This window comes from Branchiostoma belcheri, unplaced genomic scaffold (assembly GCF_001625305.1).
Source record: "Branchiostoma belcheri isolate BF01 breed outbred unplaced genomic scaffold, Haploidv18h27 scaffold204, whole genome shotgun sequence".
Taxonomy (NCBI): Eukaryota; Metazoa; Chordata; class Leptocardii; order Amphioxiformes; family Branchiostomatidae; genus Branchiostoma; species Branchiostoma belcheri.
Genome location: NW_017803536.1, coordinates 322,667 through 342,979, shown reverse-complemented (window position 1 = coordinate 342,979; position 20,313 = coordinate 322,667). Strand labels below are relative to the sequence as shown.

The following is a 20,313-nucleotide window of genomic DNA, read 5'->3' as shown; positions in this document are numbered from 1 at the left end:
ATTTACAATTTATAAAGTTACAATTAAAATGTTATTTCACATAGCAGCAGGTAGCTTAAAATTTGAGCTAAATTATAAATACATATAATAAGGCACACATACTAATACTCACTTCTATGGATTACATTCTTTGTAGCCAGCAGATTTGATATGAAAATGTGACAAAAATTCGACTTCTTTTGCTATACAACACTTGATCATAACAAAACATTACCTTATGGCATTATCTTATGGCTCTAAGTAACCAGTTGCTATTACCAGTCATTCATACATCCGTGAATAGTTTCATCAGGTTGACAAGGCACTGAATAAAGAGACTCTTTTTACACAACAGAGGGGTTTATACTGCTGACATTTCGAAGACTGTCTGTCATCTTCCTCAGGGCAATTATGACTGGTTCACATTGCACTGTATGCAGCAACACCTGTACTGTGCAAAAATTTGGAAAATGAACCTTCCTGCATTTTTGAGAGGATTTTAAAGAAAAATCAGAGATAACTATTCAATGACAAAGTGAGGAGTTTTTCTACGATTCCAGCCCCGCTGGTGATACTGATCAGTCCATCTTGTAAAGTAAAATCTTGGACCTTTAGATAAAAAGTGGATCAACAAGTGGACCTTTGAGCGCGTTGTAGGGGGGGTTCCGTCGAATGTTGTGGGGGCTTCCTCCGCTACAGGCATGTAGTGATTGTTTAACTGCACTGTTGTTTCATTTGCTGTAGATAAATTCTATCAATAGGTTGATTGTCAGTCTGTTGCCATGGTAACAGGTGTGACCTTGTCTCCGACCTGGATGCAGCACGACTCTGTGTCGGCCATGTTGTGAACAAGGTGGATGCCAAACGGGACCTGTAACAGAGGACACAATAATGTAGTGGTTTTCCAAGTTATAAGTAAAACAAACAAACAAAACAAAACAATCATCATAATTTTAAGTAGCCAATTCTTGTGACAAAGAACCATCATACACATTTTCTAAGAATTCTTACATCACTTTTTTTTCATCTGACTAATTCATCATTCACAAGCAAAGCACATGCATAATGTTAAACCTTCACAGTCTAGCCTAACAAACTACTGCTCTGTTCATTCTTCCTCAAATTCATAAATATATGGTGAATCAGCCCCTCCAGCTCTGTCCTGCTACATAACGTAACCCAACACCACAGGATGTCTGCTACAGCACCAGTTACCATGGTGACAGATGTCTGGTCAAGGCTTTGTTTGGAAGAGAAGAGGAAGAAGAAACAGAGCAAAAACGATATTTTCTTTCTGCGAAGGTAATTTAAAACATAACTAAAACAGAACTGTAGATCTGAGATATACACTGGTTAAATAAATACACTTGAAACTTGAAACTAGCCTTCTTGCCACGTATTCGAAGCAGGGTCATGAGTGGTTCCTTGCTGCGTTCAGCAGTTGCCTGGTCTAAACAAACCATCTGACATCGACTGCACCGGCCTCGTGACTGGGGAAGTACAACAAGCAGAATGTTTAATATAGCATGGCCCCAGCCCAGTATCATCCGTAACCAACTGACCGCCTTGCCGATCGTGTGGACTCTCCTAAGGTTATTGGAATAAACCTGTTGTACGGATAAAATTCCCTGAGAAATTGTTCATGCAAGAAGCAGGTATTTCCAACACAATCTAATTTCATGGCTCTCCCTCACTTTGTCAAGTGGCATTTTCCCCTAAGATTTTGAAATCTTGACCCTCTGAAATGATAGTTTTACAGGACTAAATTTGAAATTGCTTCCCCTTAATGTCCACTGCATCATTGCAGCCGGATGATGATGATGATGATGAATGTCCACTAAAATTTTGTGACACACAAAAAAATTCATTACACTTTAATTTAAATATTGTTTTCCTTCAGTCACTCACTCACTCAAGTCCGCATGCTCCTAGAAGCGTAGCGCCCCGGCAAACTGTCCTCCAAGCACTTCTGTTCTGCGCCGCTGCCCAGGCTGTAGTTAGGTTGTAGCCCGCTGCTCTCAGGTCTGATGACAGGACATCCAGCCACTTCTGTCTGGGCCTGCCCCTGGGTCGGGTCCAGTTAGTAGGTGTGGGTTCCAGCAGTAGTCTGGCTGGTTCTGAGGGCGGAGATGATCTGGCGAGGTGGCCGAAGAGTCGGAGGCGGGCAGCTCGAATCTTCTGGGAGACTGGAGGCTGGTTTGTTGACCGGCGTAGGGCGATGTTGGTCACACGGTCATACCACCTAATCCCCAGAATCCTGCGCAAACATTTGGCATCGAAAGCATCTAAGTGCCGCTCCTGTGTGGACGTCAGAGTCCATGCTTCAGCACCATACAACAGGATGGAGAGGACTAGGCTGTTGTAGAGCCTGAGCTTGGTATGCACTGACAGCCGTCTGTCGGACCAGATCTTACTGAGGTTGGCCATCGCTGTGGCGGCCCGGGCAACACGGATCCTGATATCAGCCGAGCTTTTGCAGTCGGAGGTGATCGTGCTACCGAGGTAGTTGAACTTGTTGACAACCTCCACCTCATGGGAATCGATCACTGGGGGAGCAGGAGGCGGTTGGAAGTCGCTCAAGCTTTGGACCTTAGTCTTTCCCCAGCTAATCATCAGTCCGAGGGGTTGTGTCTCCAAGTTCATGGCTTCCAGGGCATGCTTGAGCACCTGTACTACTTCGGCAAGAATGGCTACATCATCCGCATAGTCCAGGTCGGAGATGGTGACGTTGCCAAAGCTTGCACCACAGCTGCTCTGGGATACTGTCTTTGCCATGACATGGTCAATGGCGGTGTTAAAGATGGTGGGAGCCAAGACGCACCCTTGTCTAACGCCACTGTTGATGGTAAAGGGATCCGAGGTCTGTCCGTTGACACGGACACATGACGTAGTGTCTGAGTACAAGAGGGACAGAAGGTCCAGGAGTTTGGAGGGTACACCGAGGATCCTGAGGACTTTCCACAGGCATTGTCTGTCAACAGAATCAAATGCTTGTTTCAAATCGACGTAGGCAGCGTACAACGGCTTCCTGTATTCCCTCCTCATCTCAGCTAAGAGCCTGAGAGAAAGGACTCTATCCACCGTGGAGCGCCCGGGTGTAAACCCACTCTGCTCCGGACGTTGCTTGAGGAGGAGAAGGGGACGAAGCCTTGCAAGAATAACATGAGCAAAGACTTTCCCTGGAACACTAAGTAGAGTGATGCCCCTATAGTTGTTGCAGATGTCCTTTGGGCCCTTCTTCCAAAAGGGGAGAATGACTCCATGACGCCAGTCTGAAGGAATGGTGTCAGATTTCCAAATGGCGGTGATGAGCCTATGTAACCACTGTGCCACTGCTGGGCCGCCTTTCAGTAGCAGTTCTGGAGGGATGCCGTCGCCACCGGCAGCACGTCCTGACTTGAGCTTGTCTACCGCTTTCTGCACTTCATCCACAGTGGGTGGATCAGCTGAGATGGTAGAGTCCTCAGTGGCCAGGTTGGCTAGGGCCTCCAGCTGCGGGGACGGGGGTGGCGGCGGGCGGTTCAGTAAGCTACTGAAATGTTCCTTCCAGCGGTTCAGCTGTTGCTCCTGCGATTCCAGGTCTGACCCGTCAAGGGCCTTTACGCTTGATGTTGGAGGAGTTCTTTTCCCAATGAGGGTCCGCAATGTCCTGTACAAAGAACCATGGTTACCTGTACGGGCGGCAGTCTCTGCTTGGTCGGCGAGGTCATCGACCCACCGCTGCCTGTCCTCACGGAGAAGTTTGTTGCGTCTAGAGTTCAGAGCCTTCAGGGCTGGAAAAAATCACTGAAATCTTTGCCTGTCCAAAGGACCAAATTCCTTAACAGCATTGTTCAATCTTGGATTCAAATGATCCTGGACAGCTTTCAAGTCTATTCTTCTGGTTTACTGCTAATATATGATAGAGCAAAAAACCTGAAACTGGTGTTGTCCAATCATCAGTTCTGACCAATCATCTTCCTCATAGGGCTGTCCACTGTCAATCACCAGGTTACCACGGAAACGGAGCACAAGGTCTTCTGTGGGGATGACCTGCAGGAGAAAACAGATCAGACTGATGTAAATTATAGTTAAACCATTATCTTGTCCTCAGAGTATTTACTGAACATTCGTTTGACTGTATTCATATTTACCTTCGCATATTGTTTTTGCTCTGTTTCTTCTTCCTCTTCTTCTCCAAACAAATAAGGGTCAATGACCTGAACCAGACCTGTCTGTCACCATGGTAACTAGTGTTGGGTTACATCATGTTGCAATTTCATAGCAAGAGGGATTTAGACTCCTGTCACCATATAATATGTGTGTGTTTGAGCAGACCATATGCAAAGGTAAACATTATGCATTTATTTTGGGAATGTAGATTTGCTGCACTGTTTTGGCAACAGGTGGAAGAATGGTACTTAAGCCATACTGGTTACCATTTACATGTTAGTCTTTGTAATGTTATGTTGGGGGATTTGAATGATAGGTGCCCAGTCCTGTCCAATCTCATTATTCTCTTGGGAAAATATTTTATATTTAAAAATCGACCTTGGTCACTTAACATAGAATCATTTATTTCTTATGTAACATATTACTTTAAGTTACGCATGTGGTTTCATTTTGTTTCGTTGTGCCATGCTTTCTTTTGTGTGAATTTTGGAAACAATAAAAAGAATGATTTATAAAAAAAAAAAACATTATGCATTTGCTTTGCAAATGTTAGTCCTTTCTAGTTTATTTTATTTTTAAATTGACTAACCATGTTACTGTTGCTGTTGATCTGCTGCTGTAGTTCTCTCACACTCTGACGGGAGATGAGGAGGTACTGTGACTCGTTGGCCAGAGAAAGGGAAAACTTTCCATCGGCTGAGTTTTCTCCATCTGTAATCATGTCAACATACATCAAGATAAGGCCATACCAATTTGATTTATTGGCTCTGGGATCCTTTTAAAAAAAATATAAAGCCACAGGGCAAAAAAAACAAAAACAGTCTTTGGCTTCTTCTGATAGTCCCAAAATGCTATATAATGATAGGAGCCATGACGTGAACATACATGTATCAGGCTTGTTTATAATTCAAATAATGACTTCAAAACTTTTAATCAAACCACTGCATTGAGAGATGGAAACACTGTAACAACTCTGAAGAGAAGGGACTTCCTTTGACTGTTGGGGTAAAAATATGAGTATTTTGGAGTTAATTCAGAGCCAAAATGTTTTTGTGTGAAAAATGGGGGTTCACACTGGCACAGTATGTTCTGCCGACGTGCTTGTAAAACTTGTTACAGGATGGAAATTTCAAACATGCCGGCTGATGGCTTGACTATTCTACATGAAACCAAAAGACCTTGAAATGACCCTGACCTCTATTGACCTTGCAGTCCCTGTCAGAGTCAGGGTTCTGTCGCACCATACGGCAAGGTTGTCCAAGGAATCTTGTCAACCAATCAGCAGCCTCGTTACCACAGTCAAGGCCTGTTATCCTGAATGCAAAACAAACAAAAGAAAAAAAAAAGCAGAGATTGACATATTGAGTTTATTGAGAGTATATTGCAAATTCATGCCCGAGGGCTTATTGCAAGACCATGATAACAAAATAAACAGTAAAAATGATAACAAGTAATGCTTATCATTTTTATATCATGAAAGAATCTTAAGTTTATAATTGTTACTATAATACAACTTTACCAATAAAATAATATACGTGTCTGATAATATACAATCATGTTTTTCCAAACACAAGATCTTGGTGTCTTTTTACTTTAAAGTGGCACTAGTACTACATGCATTTCTAGAATTTTCTTAAAATGAATAAGAACCAAGCAAATAAACTAGTTTGGCTTAACATACCTGTCTCCGCATACTTTACTCTGGCACATGGAGGCTTCCATATCCCCCATTTTTGCACCAGTGAGGGGCACATTCAATGGCTTCATTCCTGTCAAATGAACCCAAAATTAAGAGTGCAATCCTTAAAAGTAATAAAATCATTGCTGGTCAGTGGTCACATCAAAAATTAAAATACTCACAAGCAAACTAACTGGTTTGGACTGTTCCAACACAGAAATTTGACTACCCAAATTTTCAACTGTTTGACTAGATGGTCTTTTCAACTTCAGAATTCCTTGAAAAAGGCTGGAGTTAAAGACTGTACATTTGGGTAATGGTAAGTCAAATTTTTGGTGTTAGAAATTACAGTTCAAACCTGTTTCAGAATACTAATTTAAAGCAAATGTAAAGTTACTGTATGAACAGTATCACCTTCAGCTGATAGCTGCAGTACTGCTTCAGTCAGGTAGATGGCAGGCCTGATCAGGCAGAGTTTGGGCTCCCTTTTCTGGCTGAGACAAACACCGCTTTCATTGACGACCATCCACTCACGGTCGTACATGAGGCCTCGAGCACTCAGCTGCCACGACTTTACCTGCGAAGTGTTCACAGTCAGTAAAAACAGTTCAGCAACAGAAATACTTTTTTTCAATGTTCCAAAATATTGCAGATGAGTCAAATTTTGTTCTGCAATTTGGAAACACTTCCTGCAAATACACAAGCCTTCGTATATACTACATGTACAACCTCTCTTAGGAATGCTACAGCTTCATAATGCAAAATTGCAGATTGTAGAATTTTTCTTCTGCAATATTGTAAATCTCTCTGCAAAATGCAGAATGCAGATGGGTATTTCGAACACAGTAGTTCATACGTGACATACATGTATTGTCAAAGCTCTAAAATTTAATAATGTAAGAAAGGCAGGGGCTACATGCCTGTATTGAGCATATATTCAAGCTAGCTGACTTTGCTTTACACTAAATTCCAGGCACCAATTTCACTTTACACTCTACCTTAAATGTTCCTCGAACATACCTCAAATGCACCACAAGACTTGACAGGATACAGGAAGATATTGGTGAGGTGACGCTGTCCTGGAACTTTTGCCTCACTGTTTTCTGTTGAATTCTCTTTCTCATCTTGTCTTTTAGAAGTTTCCTCCATGACGAGGTCCTTCTTTAAGGAATCCCTACAGCTTTCTTGAGGATCATCTGCTTGATTCTTAGATGAATTTTTCAGCCCTGAAGACTGTAATGTTGCTGATCTCTTTGTTTCTGTCTTGTCATGCTCAACTTCTAGCCCTTCATTTGCATTCTGCACATTCAGTTTAGAAGTTAGCCCCGTATTGCGGTACTGCTCATTATGAGCATTACCAGCACTGGTGGTGGTTTTTGGTGACTTCTCGACAAAACACTCCTGGACGAAGTCGAGAAAGAATTGTGCATCTTCAAATGTGGACATGTAGCCGAAGGAGATGCGGACAGAACCGGTGGGTCGTCCGGAAATGAGGTCCTTGTCGTCACCGCAAACGTGGCCGGCCTGCGGAAGGAAAGAGGAACTTTTAAACTTGTGAAGTACCACAAGAATAGGGTTGTGTACCAGTACACGGTACCGGTGCACTGGTACTGTACCACAAAAATCGATTAGGTAGAGGTCCGAAATACCGAATCACTAAGTACCAGTACTTGAAAGTTACACTACAATAACTGTCAACACAAAGACAACCATAGATGACATGTAGAGTGAGCTACACCTGCTTGGACCAGATGTCTGTCACCATGGTAACTGGTACTGTAGCTGACACCCCTTGCTGTTGGGTTACATTATGTTGCAAATTGCAGAAAAGAGTTGGAGAGCCTAGTGACCTTATACTAGTACTTGGAATGTGTTTGAGTACTTACCTGGTAGTTTTGCCTGAGTTGTTCATCACTGAGGCCCAAGTGTCTCCTGCAGGCACCAGAGTTACAGAAACATCCTGTCCTCACGTGGATGTCATGTAAGGCTGCCAGTTTATCCACCTGTAATACATGGGGATTGGGACTACAGTTGGAGGTACTAGTATTGTTTTTGGTATGTCTGTGTGTGTGTGTGTGTGTGTGTCTGTGTGTGTGTCAGTGTTTCCGCATGGCCCTTTGCTTTAAAGGTATTCTATGAAATAGGGTTGATTCTACTAACTACACTAAAACAAATGTGCAGAAAGTTGATTTAAAAAAAATAATTCATAACAATAAACCTACCTCAGAATAACCCACAAAGTTGCCATTGGCTCTCAGGAGGTTAAAGTTGACAATGCCACCTTGTGTGGTGATGTCATCAAATTGTGTGTCTGTGTACACGACTGCGGCTGGCTGACCGTTGTGGTGTTTGAGTGAAGTCAGTTGAAGGTAAACATACTGGGCCAGACTGAAGGTGTGCTGGGATACGTACTGCATTCCTCCTGAAACAGGGTTTTAAAGGCATATAATTATGGATGAGGAAATCCATCTGATATTTACTGTGAGCTCACAAACCCAACTACATTACATACATTTACATGTAGCTAAAAGTCCAGACTGTTAGACTGACCAGTTGGTGGGGCTTGAACCCCACTGTTACACAACTGTTCGACTTAAGCTAGTGCTAATGAGATACAAAATGTTGGTGCTCATAATTAGTTTGCACATTGTAAACTGCCAAATGCATATATGATACATGTATGTACTGTTGTCCTACCAGTAAGGTTCTCCAAGGTGTCAAATCCATGTCTGAGTGCTATGATGTCTAAGAAAGGAAGGGTGCCATCTTCAAATCTGTAAGAGACAACAACTCAATCAGATTTTATTTTAAAAGTCAATCAGATTTTTTAAAAATTCTTAGCTTTTTTTTGTATTCTCACATTAATCACATACGGTATTTGACTAATACAAAACATAAGGCTGAACTAGAATTCTCAACATCAATGAAAACATTGTCTGAGGGAAAAGTCTGAAACAGTGTCAAACTTTCAGGGGGTCAATATATATACAAATGTAATAAGATCCATGTTTCTATTAAGCCCTCAATTCCTGTGTTCTTGTCTTGCTACTTAGTAACTTGTACTTTAAAATGTCATAGAACCAAATAAAGGAATTTGTGTGGCTTAAAATAGACATGGTGTTACGATAATTCAAACAAAAGTAACCTGTCGTGTAGATTTGGCCTGGGGATGTAGAACCTTCCATTGCTTGTAACAGCCAATGCCGTGCCACCCCCGAAGTACGTCTTCTTCAACGAGTCCTCCGCGTCCTTACGTACAATCAGTGCACCCAATCCCGTCGGGAAGCCGAACACCTTGTAAAACGAAATAGCCACAAAGTCCGCCTCGCACGAACTTAGATTGAGAGGGCTCGTACTAACAAAAGAAGCGGCGTCGAGACATGTGAACCATTTTCCTTCACTTCTCTCACACAAAGAAAACTGCTTTCTCTTCACTTTGCTGCACCATTCGAGGGGAAACTTCCGTCCGGAAAAATTGCACATGGCCGGATAGGCAAAGAGATGAGAGTGGCCACAGCTGTTAACAGAATCAGGTCTCTCTGATTCCTGGAAGAAATGTGTTGTACCTGAAAAATTAGGTACACTGCTGTTTGGTGTACAGTTTTCTTTGCTGTTGTTCTTTTCTGCAGTTACTGTTCTGTTTTGTGGATTCCCTTTGTCATTGCTACATCCTAGCAACTCTTCCTCTGAAACACAGACTATCGTCGCTCTTTCCTTGGCCGCAACTTCTCGGACGCCTAAGACAGAGGTGTGATTGTCCTCCAAGTAGGAGAAGATGCTCCCGTCTTCCCAGGGGAAAGACTCTGCAAGAAGTCTCAAGGTACCTGTGCAGCCTGAGGTAAAGATGATGCTGTGATGTTCCACACTCGTGTTGAAGTGTTGGAGAATCCTGTGGAGAAACAAAGCACTAAACGTTTATTGAGGTGAGGCATCAAGTTCTTTCTCTTTCTTTGACTGATACTGAAAGACATAAGGTCCAGACCTGTACCTGTACCTAAAAAAGTCTGGCCAATCATCTGTAAGCATATATGTAAAGTAGACAAACCCTTCTTCTTTAGGGGTAAATTTTCATCTTTGCATGATGGTTTACTAGTATATATTTTAATAAGAATATCTACAAGCTTCCTGGTTTTCAAGTGCAGAATTGTCAAAATTGTCATTTTTGAGAATGCAATTTACTAAATTCTAGTGTTTAGGTCTGTGTACCTAAATATTTTTACAGGTACTGGTTTGGGTATCTGGAACACATACAGTCCTATTTCTTCCATGAACCGGAAAGCTGTCAACAGTTAGTAAGACAACTTTTGTGAGCAAATGCAGGATATCTCACTCTCATCCCCCTCTATGTAAAAAGTCAACATTTCAGACCCCTGACCTGAACCTGAGTTGGTCGATGGTGTCTGAGGTGAGGCGACTGCTGGCACTCCTGGTGTGAGGGTTCCCGTACACGTGTGTCTGTAGGTCCTGCATGTAGGACTCCAGCTGGCTCTGGGCATAGTGGGTGGTGCCTGTATGGTCCAGGTATACCATTCCTGATAATAGAGAACATGAAAAACATCATAGAATACTTGTTATTTTTCTTTATTAATAATAATAGCAAAAAAAAATTTTTGTCATTCCAAACATTCATCTCACAGTGTTGGTGATATCTAATTACTAACTAACAGAGCTAAAGTGTTGTCTTATAGAATGATAAAGCAAATGCCAAATAAGTTATTCTGTTTTTAAAAATTCCAATAAATACATGACTGCAGTTGAAGGAAAGGCTGCTAGGGGGCTCGCACTGTAACCACTCCTTCTTGAGTTCAAAATAAAGACACCTAAAAGCCATGACCACTGCATGAGAATACCAAAAACAAAAACTCTTCTGCAGTACAAAGGGCCCAAAAACTGGATTTGTCCTCTGTTTTTCTGATCTAACAGTTAACAACACACATAATATAACGTTACCAAAAATTATTTCAACAAAAATTATGCAACACTCCGACCCTTGGGGGTTATATCATTTCATACTTATATGTTTTACTTTACAAAAATACCCCACCCATGTTGACGTTACATAATTTGTGAGATGAGTATAGCATGGCTGGTTATGTGCGTGTGTCGCAAGAAAAAAGAAAGTAAACAAAAAACTTGTTGACTACTAGTTTAGTTAAATCAATTTTTGGGCTCAAATGAAAGTTGGAGTTGCTCACCTTTGAGTCTAGCGAACTCTTGTTCTTGCATCTTGTCAATTACCCCTCCATATCCGTATAATTTGCCGTAGTTGTTTAGAAAATCGGCCTTTTTCCTCTGTCGATGTTCAACATTTCGCCACTTGTCGGCCATTTTGTTTGAAACTTTCTCCAGGCCAAAGTTCAGGGGTGAACGACCTTGTGGTCGGAAAGACAACAACTTTGCTTTGCTGGCGTTTTTTTTTCGATGACAATCACAGAAAGACGCTCGAAACATTTAAAACCTGTTTGCTTGTCTTGTTTTGTCCAATACTCGGGAAATTACTTTGCGAGGGTTCGAAAACTATTTTATCACGTGACTTTGTTTTGGATATCAGAAACTGTCATGGCGGCGAAGTTACCAAATAAAAAGACCAATAACACCTCGTAGCTTTTCTCAAGACCAACATGAGCCAACTGGTGGACGCTGATCGCGAAGAAATAACCGAGTGGCCACCGAGGGACACGGAGAAGAGTAGCAGCTCGGATGAAAGCGAAGACGGGGAGAGAGATCGCCATACTAGCGGTGCAAAAGGGGAGGGGCGCGGTCCAAAATATGTCAGACGACCTGCTAGTATTCGGGAAACTTCATTCCCTGACGAAAATCCTCCCGAAAAGCGCGCCAAACTCTGTGAAAGTGACGACGATGCCTCGGAAGAAGTGGAACCGTCAGCGCAAGCCGCCTTGGCGCGGTGGTGGCGAAGGGAAGGTAGAAACACAGTCAAAGACCCCCTCCCAAATTCTTCAAACCCAAACACAACACTCCTGCACGTATCAAAAACGAAGGAATCTCGAGACTTCTTAAAATCGGAGACAAGTCGTCTGAAACAGAAACTGAGGAGTACCACTGGACCTGAGAAAGCTGGGGTGTTATCTGCACTTGCCTCTTACTACGATATATTGGGACAATATCAGGAAGCCGAAACATGCTTGAACCAGTCCCTATATCTCAATCCATCTTCTAAACACACTCAATGGCTGCTTGCTAAAATAAAGAAGCAGCTAGATGCCATAAACGTACAAACAGAGCTAACTAAAAGTATAGGAGAAAAGGAGAAATTTTGTTTCCAAGCTCTTCACCTGTTGAAAGAGTATCCGGAAAGTCTCTGAGTGTGGATGAATTTTTCAAGAGATATTCCTCAACAAGTACACCTGTGGTGATCACAGATGTTGTTGAAGAAATGACTCTTTCTCATTGGACAATTGAGTACTTGAGAACAGTGATAGGTCACAAACAAGCTCCGGTCAAACGCATGGTCCCTGGTTCGGCAGAATGGGCACAGTTAGAAACGGCACGAACAATGACTGTGTCTGACTTTATAGATTCGCTAGACGAACACAACAGACAGAAGTTATACCTCTTTGACTGGAGCTTGCCAATTCATTGCCCTGAAGTTTCAAAAGAGCTGACAGTTCCGAAATATTTCCACCACGATTTCTTGAAGAAAACCCGGGAAGGCTCGCTGTACAGGGACAGCTGGCCGAGCTTGTTCATCGCCCCTGCAGGACTGTCTGGTGGACTTCACGTGGACGCTTTCGGATCAAACTTTTGGATGGCCCTATTTCAGGTTAAGATAAATTTCATTACCTCCAGGAAAAATGGAGGTATTCTTTTTGTTGTGTCCATGTGTGTGTTCCTGTGTTTCCACATGACCCTTAAAGGTGAGGTTGTAATGGGTATGGTTGGGTTTAGTCTGTCCCAGAGCGAGAAAGTCATTAATAACTTCTGGTAGCATTCCCTGCATTTACAGGTATTTTTCATTACAATTTTTACATGACCTCCTTGACAGCTGTTTCCCTTGCACGATAAAGAAGGGGATTGCAAAGGGAGATTTTAAATGGGTTACATTGCATCATTAGTTGTCTTGGAGCCCTTTTTTCATCGTATACTATTTTCGAGCCATAAATTTACCTTCAATCTTGTTTATTTTTCAGGGGAGGAAGAGGTGGCTGTTCTTTCAAAAGGAAGACCTCCCCCTGTTGTACCCTTCCTACAATCATTCCACGGACCCAACCTTTGACCTGGATGTATTTAACCCAGACATGCAGAAGTACCCTCTGCTGAGCCAGACACACCCGAGGGAGTGCATCCTCCAACCGGGAGAGCTGCTGTTCGTTCCAGCGGGATGCCCCCACCGGGTAGAAAACCTGGACAAATCTCTGGCTGTTTCCGGGAACTTTGTGAACAAGTCTAACTTTGGGATCGTGAAAGAGGAGCTAAAGATAAACGCCCTGAAAGATCCTCGTGCTCTCGACTTGCTCCAACAGTTCAGTGACTTAGATTTTTCGAAAACCATGCATGAGTAAAGCAAATTACAAATGTTAATCTTCATCATTTGTAGGAAAGAAGTTATGCAATGAAACTGAAAATCTGATGCAAGAGTGTTATAAGCCTAGATGCATGTAGCAATACATATAACACTATTCACAGGTTCCTAAATGTGCAACCCTAGTGGAGGTATCTTATTCATATTACAACAGTGGAGACCATTGATGTCAGAAAAGACAGCTGACAAGAAGTAATATGCTGATAATGTTTATTTTGGAACTTGAAGAACTGTAAAACTGGTACAAGTTAGTGTTGTTCATTATACATTCCTTACAGTACAGAAAAGAAAAAAGCAAGTTAAGATGCTCATGCCTCTACACCTACAGTGTAGCTGGTATCATAGTGAATGAGACATTTCTCAGTTCCAAATGTCAAAGATGGTTAAACAAAGATCTTTAATATATGTGAATTGACTTGAATTAAAACCAACTACAAAAGTATTGGTCTTTGTGAAGTCGAAATGCCATCTTAAGCCTCTTAAGTGTTCAGTTGTCCAGAGCTGTCCGATAGGACCTATTAACCTGGTATCCAGTCTATCGCGGTTGGGGCGGATTTTCTTTGGGGCTGCTGGAGCTTTTCCCCGCCGGCCTCAGCTAGGTTTCCCGGTAGGTTTTTCACGATGGGAGATTGATTAGCCCCACCACGACTTGTAGTGGGGCTAATCAACTCTTGGCGTGCTAAACTCCTACAGGCGTAACACCTACCGGGCGGTCTGTTAAGCTGGACGGGGGGAAACTATTAGAGCCCCGAAGACAGGCTGCCACAACCACGACAGAAGGATACCAGGCTAGCAGGTCTGGGCGGTAGAATCAGTAGCGGTCGGGGAGTCCTTCCGGACGGTAGCGATTAGGGTCTCCTCCGTTGCGGCCCCACAGGTTCGCCTCCTGGTCGGCACGTCTGTCCGCCTCGCTCTGACCTCTAAAAGCGCTCTGGATCCCCTCCCGGGCGTCACTGTGACGGGTAAATCATGGAACGTATTTTCAATCTAGTAAATCTAAGATTTAGATGAATCTAGGGGGTCGTATGACATAACGACAGAGCGTTCGGCTCGGTCTGAACCAAGAGGTCCCGAGTTCGAATCCTGCCACCGATCTTGTGAACTTTACACAAATTTCCTCACTTTAGTCAGGTGAAAATGAGTATGTCTGTTGCCCGTTGATGCATTTGACTGCGTTGGTGGCGGGCTAAAAATAGGTTGAAAAAACTTGAGTGTGCCTCTGCTATGTCATGTAGGAATAGGAAAAAATCTAAGATTTATAGTAAGCTAAATTTCTCGCTACCCGTACAAGAAGGGCAGGTATCGAATTGGTTCGCGTTTTCCACTGTTGGCCGCACCACTAGCAATGTACAAAATAGTGAAACAAACCGGAGACAAAACTTTATGATTTTAGGAGAGCAGGAAGAAAGGTCAGAATCAGCCCACTGCGCATGTTCCACTGTTGGTCGACGTCGCTTTAATACGTAAGAAACAGCTTGATTGAAAACCAATGGAGTAAAAGGTATTGCTACTCATGTCAGGATAATTGACCTGGAATCAAGGGGCTCACCTGATAACCTTGGCGGCCCACTTGCCACCCGGCCCCCGCTGAGCGGCGTCGTAGTTCCCCCGGGCGTGGAAGTACTTGTCCGAGTTCTTCCAGTTCGCCTCGCGCATATCGCTGAAAAAAAATGAGAGAGGAGAATTAAAACGTGTCGTCTAGTTTTAATTCGCTGAAAAGCTATTATGATCTTCAACTGGTCACACTAACGTGCATGATATATGTACATTGCAACACACACACACACACACACACACACACACACACACACACACACACACACACACACACACACACACACACACACACACACACACATACACACACAGTCACACACGCTCGCACACACACGTATACGTACCTCTGTATCTGTAAATATAGCCGGTATAACCGCCCTTCGGCGTAACACACTAGCTTGTACTTATATCATGCGGTACACACGTACACATACAAATACACATATGCATACAGCCTGATATCACATACATATGCACATACACGTACACGTACACGTACACACACACACACACACACACACACACACACACACACACACACACACACACACACACACACACACATACACACTAAAAACACTGACCTGTAAGCTCGGTACATGTCGCCAGCGCCCTGCACAGCCTCTCTAGTCCTGTCTACAGCCGTCCTCACGGCCCCTCTTGTCCTGTCTACAGCCGTCCTCACGGCCCCTCTTGTCCTGTCCACAGCCGTCCTCACCCTGCCATTGCCTCCGCCTCGGCCTCCGCCTCGGCCTCCGCCTTGGCGACGGCCGAACCAGGCGTCGGCGCTAGCGCAGACTAGCACAACACACACGGCAAAGAGCAGAAGACGCATGTCTGGGATGTCCGAAACTGTGGAACATAGAAAAGTGTAAAACTGTCAACAATAAGGCCCTGTTGATTTGATTATATGGTTGACATCCTCTGGGAACCCCAAACCTGATTTGATGCGACCGTGCGAATAAAAAAAAAAAGTTTGGCAAAAAAAAAGTTTCCTTCATTATTAAATCTATGTGGTCATAAAGGTTGAACAAACACTCGGCCAAATAGAGAGATAGCATGTCAGACGAGTTGGTCTACTGGAGAGAACCGTTGAGTTTGCCGCTTCGGGTGCGGCAAAATGTACTCTCTAGTGGACCAACTCCATCGGCATGTTATCTCTCTATTTGACCGATTTCTACTCTTTCCAACCGCCTCCCGAAGCCTGGTGGAGGCTAGGACCTACCCACCTACCAAGTTTACGAAAATCTATCCATATAGTTGAGTTATCATTCTAAAGTACTAGTATACGAAAACACCTAAACACACAACACTCAAACGCTAACATAGACATAACAAGTTTCAATGTTGTGAAAGGTAAAACATGGTTCCCTACCTTACTCGAAGACACAATCGCCGTTCGGACGGGAGTACAGTGGATGTGGATTCAAGTTGCACTGCCGGTCCAAACCCCGAACTTTGGTGTTTGTTACACCGCCTTTCTTTTATATACCCTGGGCAAGCAGGAGGGGGTTTCCCTGCAGCTTCTGGCAAAGCTTAAGTTTGAGGAAGTAAAATTCTGCTGACCTTTGAGGAAGTAATTATGTTCTAGATTCAGCTGAGCCAGCTGAACTATACCTGACTCAGCACACGTTACGTGACGGCATGGCCCACGGTGTTGTTTTTGAGAAAAGCGATGTGTGTGCACAAAATTGTCGATTTTACATGTAGGTCTCCTTTTTGTTAGTTAGTTAGTTTGTTTGTTTGCTCCGCATAACCAGTAAACCGCCTTTCGGCGTGACACACCAGTTTTGTGCATGTACGTACATGTACAAGCTGCGTAAGACCGGACTGTAAGGTTTGAACCACTCACAGTGTGGTGGGTTCTTTAACGCGCGTGGGGTGTGGCTCTCCCCAAACACAGGACCTCCTTTTAACGTCATGTCTGAGGGACGTCCCTAACCGAAGCTAAGTACTAATTTTCACCTGAGGGAAGTGAGGAAAGTCGTGTAAAGTAAACCATTCTCAAGGGTACAAGATCGGCGGCATCGGCAGGATTCGAACCCAAATAAGCCAAAACCAAACTTCTGCGTGGAGACTAGCTTTGGCGTGCGATCAACTCCACGGCTTTAGAAAGTATATTTACATGTGTTAACCTTCTGTTGTTTAACGAGTACATTTTACTGGTGCCAAAAGGCTACCTCAGCATGCAGGCTTTTTTCAGTCGGTCCTTTCTTGGATGTCGCGATCAGCTTGTCTCTGACATGACCGGAGGTAAACCCGGAAGTTTATTCTGAACTTCCGACGGGTTCCCGAAAAACTGCAGCTCGGATGGAAAAAGTGTCACGTAGGCAAGATCAACTCCAAAACGGGACATATACTACGTGTATAACAGACGTGTCTTTGGTATCATTGTTTTGTTTGTTATTGGATGGGCCGGCTACTCTCTCTTCGTAGCGAAGGGTTGAATTGTGAGGAGCTTATACACTTATTGAGGCTTAATCGCAAGGGTCTGGAGCGGCTGCATTCGGCGCCAGCTCAGATGACCTAAATACGACCCCATGTAACTGTAAGGTTTATTAAATCACTCACACCAGGAAGAAATCTAGGAAGAAAATCTCATCGCTTGTGCAAACAGACATTTATTTACATTACAAGACAGTTACAGGATTGTGTTTTCCTACCAACATGTAATATGTACAAAGTTTATAATGCTGAAAATTCTTGACGTAAAAAACATGCATGGAACACGTGTCATTCTTAAATTCAATAGAGCAACAATGTGGAACAAACTTTGTTGCAGATGACAAAAAAACCGTTGTATTTTGGTGTCATTCTGACTTTAAGTGTCTGGTATTTTTGGAGCAGTCGTCATCCGCATTGTCATGCATTTTGTGGTGATAAATAATATCTATAAGCCTATACTAGAACTGTTATAGATGTAATTTCCGGCTAGTGATAATACTACATGTATTGTTAGTTTGATGTGTTAACACGGGTTACGTCATACAATCACATGACAGCGACCACATATGCAAATTAGTCTTCAGTATTTGACCACCAAGCATGGCAGACAATAGTTACTTCATTGTCACGTGAGCGCCAACGCCCAATAATGTCTTAGTACAATGTAGCAAGCATCCTTCATTGTTTACTTGACGTGTGAATACTTGGGGGAAATTTGTTGGGTCACCTGACTTTCCTGATGGTTTCAAAATACTGCGTGTAACTAGGTTGTTACCATGCACTTCCAATAACAACCGCTAGAGGCAGTAAACTCAATTAACCTTTTCAAAAGAGCAGAGGTTGTGGTACAGGTGAGCATGGCTGAAACGTTAGCTGTCCACTTCGCTAACGTTAGCTGTCCACTTCGCTAATGTTATTTAGCTATCCACTTCGTTAAAAATAACGCTAGCTGTCCACTTCGCTAACGCTAGCTGTCCACTTCGCTAATGTTAGCTGTCCACTTCGCTAAAAATAACGCTAGCTGTCCACTTCGCTAACGCTAGCTGTGCACTTTGCTAACGTTAGCTGCAGCTGTCTACTTCGCTAACGTTAGCTTTTTCACTTCGCCAACGTTAGCTGTCCACTTCGCTATCTTTGGATGACGAAAAGGTTTTGTTTTTAGTCAAACTAAAAAAAGTCACATTAATTTAAATCACAACGAATAATCTTATAAGCTTTTATGAACCTCTAAAAAAATTCCTCCGTGTGCCAAAACCGCTGGCGAGGGTTTAAAACTCTATGCTAGCAAATACGGAAAACATCGCAAGGTGGCGCTTCTTTACTTGCTAGCACGTAGTTGCAAACTCCACGGCAGAAGCTGGCACGTCGGCCTTTGGAGTGGAAGACGACAGCGGCTGGGCTTCAACCGCGCTTTCGTTCAGCTTTCGAAACTGCCGCGAGGCTTGTGGCGACGCCCGCTGGCCCATGGAGTTGAGCTTTCCGACCCGGAGCATCCGTACCTTCTCCGGAGCCCTGCTGGATTCGAACATGTCGCTTTCCACTCCGAACTTCTCCCGACAACAACAGCACAGCAGGTACCCGAACGCGCGGCGCATCTTCCTGATCCTGAAGACGTAAATGAGCGGGTTCATGGCGGAGTTCAGGATCGCAGGTACCGTGCCGTAGGTCAGAACGGACGGGGTGATCATCCCGGAGCCCCCGGCACCTCCCGTCACCACATCGATGAAGATCATCGTCATCAGCGGCGCGTAGCACAGCACGAACACGATCAGAACCAGCGCCATGGTCTTGGCGAAGACGATATCTGCAGGTTCCCTGTGGTCGTCGATCTTGTGTGTCTCCATGAGAGACGTCTGTTGGTGGATGGAGAAGTATGTACGGAAGTACACAAACGACTGCAAGAGGAGAGCGACCATGAAGATGGTGAGATCAGGGTTAGGAACCCCGTGGTGAAGGGGGCCAGCGCTACGGAGCAGGTAGGGTGGTCGCAGTTCGGCCGGCTGTCGTTCAGGGCCTGGGAGTTGATCCGACACTTGCAGTGCTCCACGCAGTTCCAGCCCATGAGGGGAACGGTTGCTATGGCGACGGCCAACGCCCAGATGACGCACACGGCGATGATGGCGTGCTTTCTCGTGACGTAAGCAACATGGTGGACGATTGTGATGTATCTAGAACAAGAAGAAGATTATGTCATTACATGTATAAATTTTGTTACCAGCTACACCAACTTTTATGTGCTTGAACAACTGTGTGGCCCAAGGGAAACGGAGAGATGGGCATCGCCCTTATACAACAAAAGGCGATTTTATTAGTTCAAGATCGATACGCTGAAATTCGTTTCTTTTTACCCCCTCCCCCATCTTGATTGGATGGACACCCAGATTGCGTCACGTACCTGTCTACACCAATCACCAACAGGCTTCCAACCGACGCCATCAGCGTCATCATGATGATGAGCTTCCTCAGCATCCACTCGAACGGCGCGATTTTCACGTCCAAGATGTCGTTCACGAGGAAACTGTAGAAGGAGATGAGCCCCAACAACAGGTCCGCCACCGCCATACTGGTGACGAAGACGTACATCGGCTTGTGGAGCCCGCGAGGTCCTTTCTTGATGGCTACGATGACCATGACGTTCAAGAAGACGATGATCACAGAGACGGCAATGGCAATGAACTGTATGGTGCCGTACTCCGAGTCTTTACACTGCTCACCGAACGGGGGCAAAGACCCGTTCGTATGAAAGTCAGACGCAAGCGGCCAACTACTAGCAGTGGAGTTTGTTAGCAACTCGGCAGTGTTGACCATGGTTGGAGTTGTGGTGACTAACAGAGTTTCGGTTACAGGATTCCTTTGGTCTGTTGTATTGAGGGGCGCGGTTGCAACAGTTGAAGGAGTGGTAGCGGTGTAATTACTACTCGTGCTGTGCGNAAATCACAACGATAATCTTATAAGCTTTTAT

General features: G+C 44.0%; 2 protein-coding genes and 2 pseudogenes across 6 annotated transcripts; 1 reads left to right on the top strand and 3 right to left on the bottom strand.

Moving 5' to 3' along the window:
- Positions 1-677: 677 nt before the first annotated feature.
- LOC109469487 (molybdenum cofactor sulfurase-like) lies at positions 678-11,152 on the bottom strand. Of its 2 annotated transcripts, none has more exons than XM_019768008.1 (14): positions 11,005-11,152; positions 10,185-10,341; positions 8,955-9,698; positions 8,507-8,583; positions 8,032-8,231; positions 7,696-7,812; positions 6,830-7,333; positions 6,224-6,386; positions 5,813-5,900; positions 5,327-5,445; positions 4,721-4,842; positions 3,895-4,011; positions 1,365-1,469; positions 678-850 (listed from the first exon to the last, which is right to left on the bottom strand). In XM_019768008.1, exons 1-14 carry the CDS (start codon positions 11,135-11,137, stop codon positions 749-751), a joined length of 2,748 nt encoding a protein of 915 aa, XP_019623567.1. In that variant the 5' UTR covers positions 11,138-11,152; the 3' UTR covers positions 678-748. The 2 variants fall into 2 exon arrangements, with proteins under 2 accessions (XP_019623567.1, XP_019623568.1); XM_019768009.1 differs by having other exon boundaries at positions 8,032-8,228.
- A 211-nt stretch (positions 11,153-11,363) lies between these two features.
- Positions 11,364-13,430, top strand: LOC109469481 (annotated as a pseudogene).
- Positions 13,431-13,545: 115 nt separating this feature from the next.
- On the bottom strand, positions 13,546-16,436 carry LOC109469482 (serum amyloid A-5 protein-like). 4 transcript variants are annotated; one of them, XM_019768001.1, is made up of 5 exons: positions 16,282-16,409; positions 15,605-15,758; positions 15,491-15,538; positions 14,899-15,009; positions 13,546-14,302 (listed from the first exon to the last, which is right to left on the bottom strand). In XM_019768001.1, the coding sequence occupies exons 2-5, from the start codon at positions 15,739-15,741 to the stop codon at positions 14,161-14,163; spliced, it is 438 nt and encodes a 145-aa protein (XP_019623560.1). In that variant the 5' UTR covers positions 15,742-15,758; positions 16,282-16,409; the 3' UTR covers positions 13,546-14,160. The 4 variants fall into 4 exon arrangements, with proteins under 4 accessions (XP_019623560.1, XP_019623559.1, XP_019623558.1 ...); XM_019768000.1 differs by having other exon boundaries at positions 15,491-15,571; positions 16,282-16,408; XM_019767999.1 differs by having other exon boundaries at positions 15,491-15,758; positions 16,287-16,436.
- A 1,071-nt stretch (positions 16,437-17,507) lies between these two features.
- On the bottom strand, positions 17,508-20,285 carry LOC109469467 (annotated as a pseudogene).
- Positions 20,286-20,313: the final 28 nt, after the last annotated feature.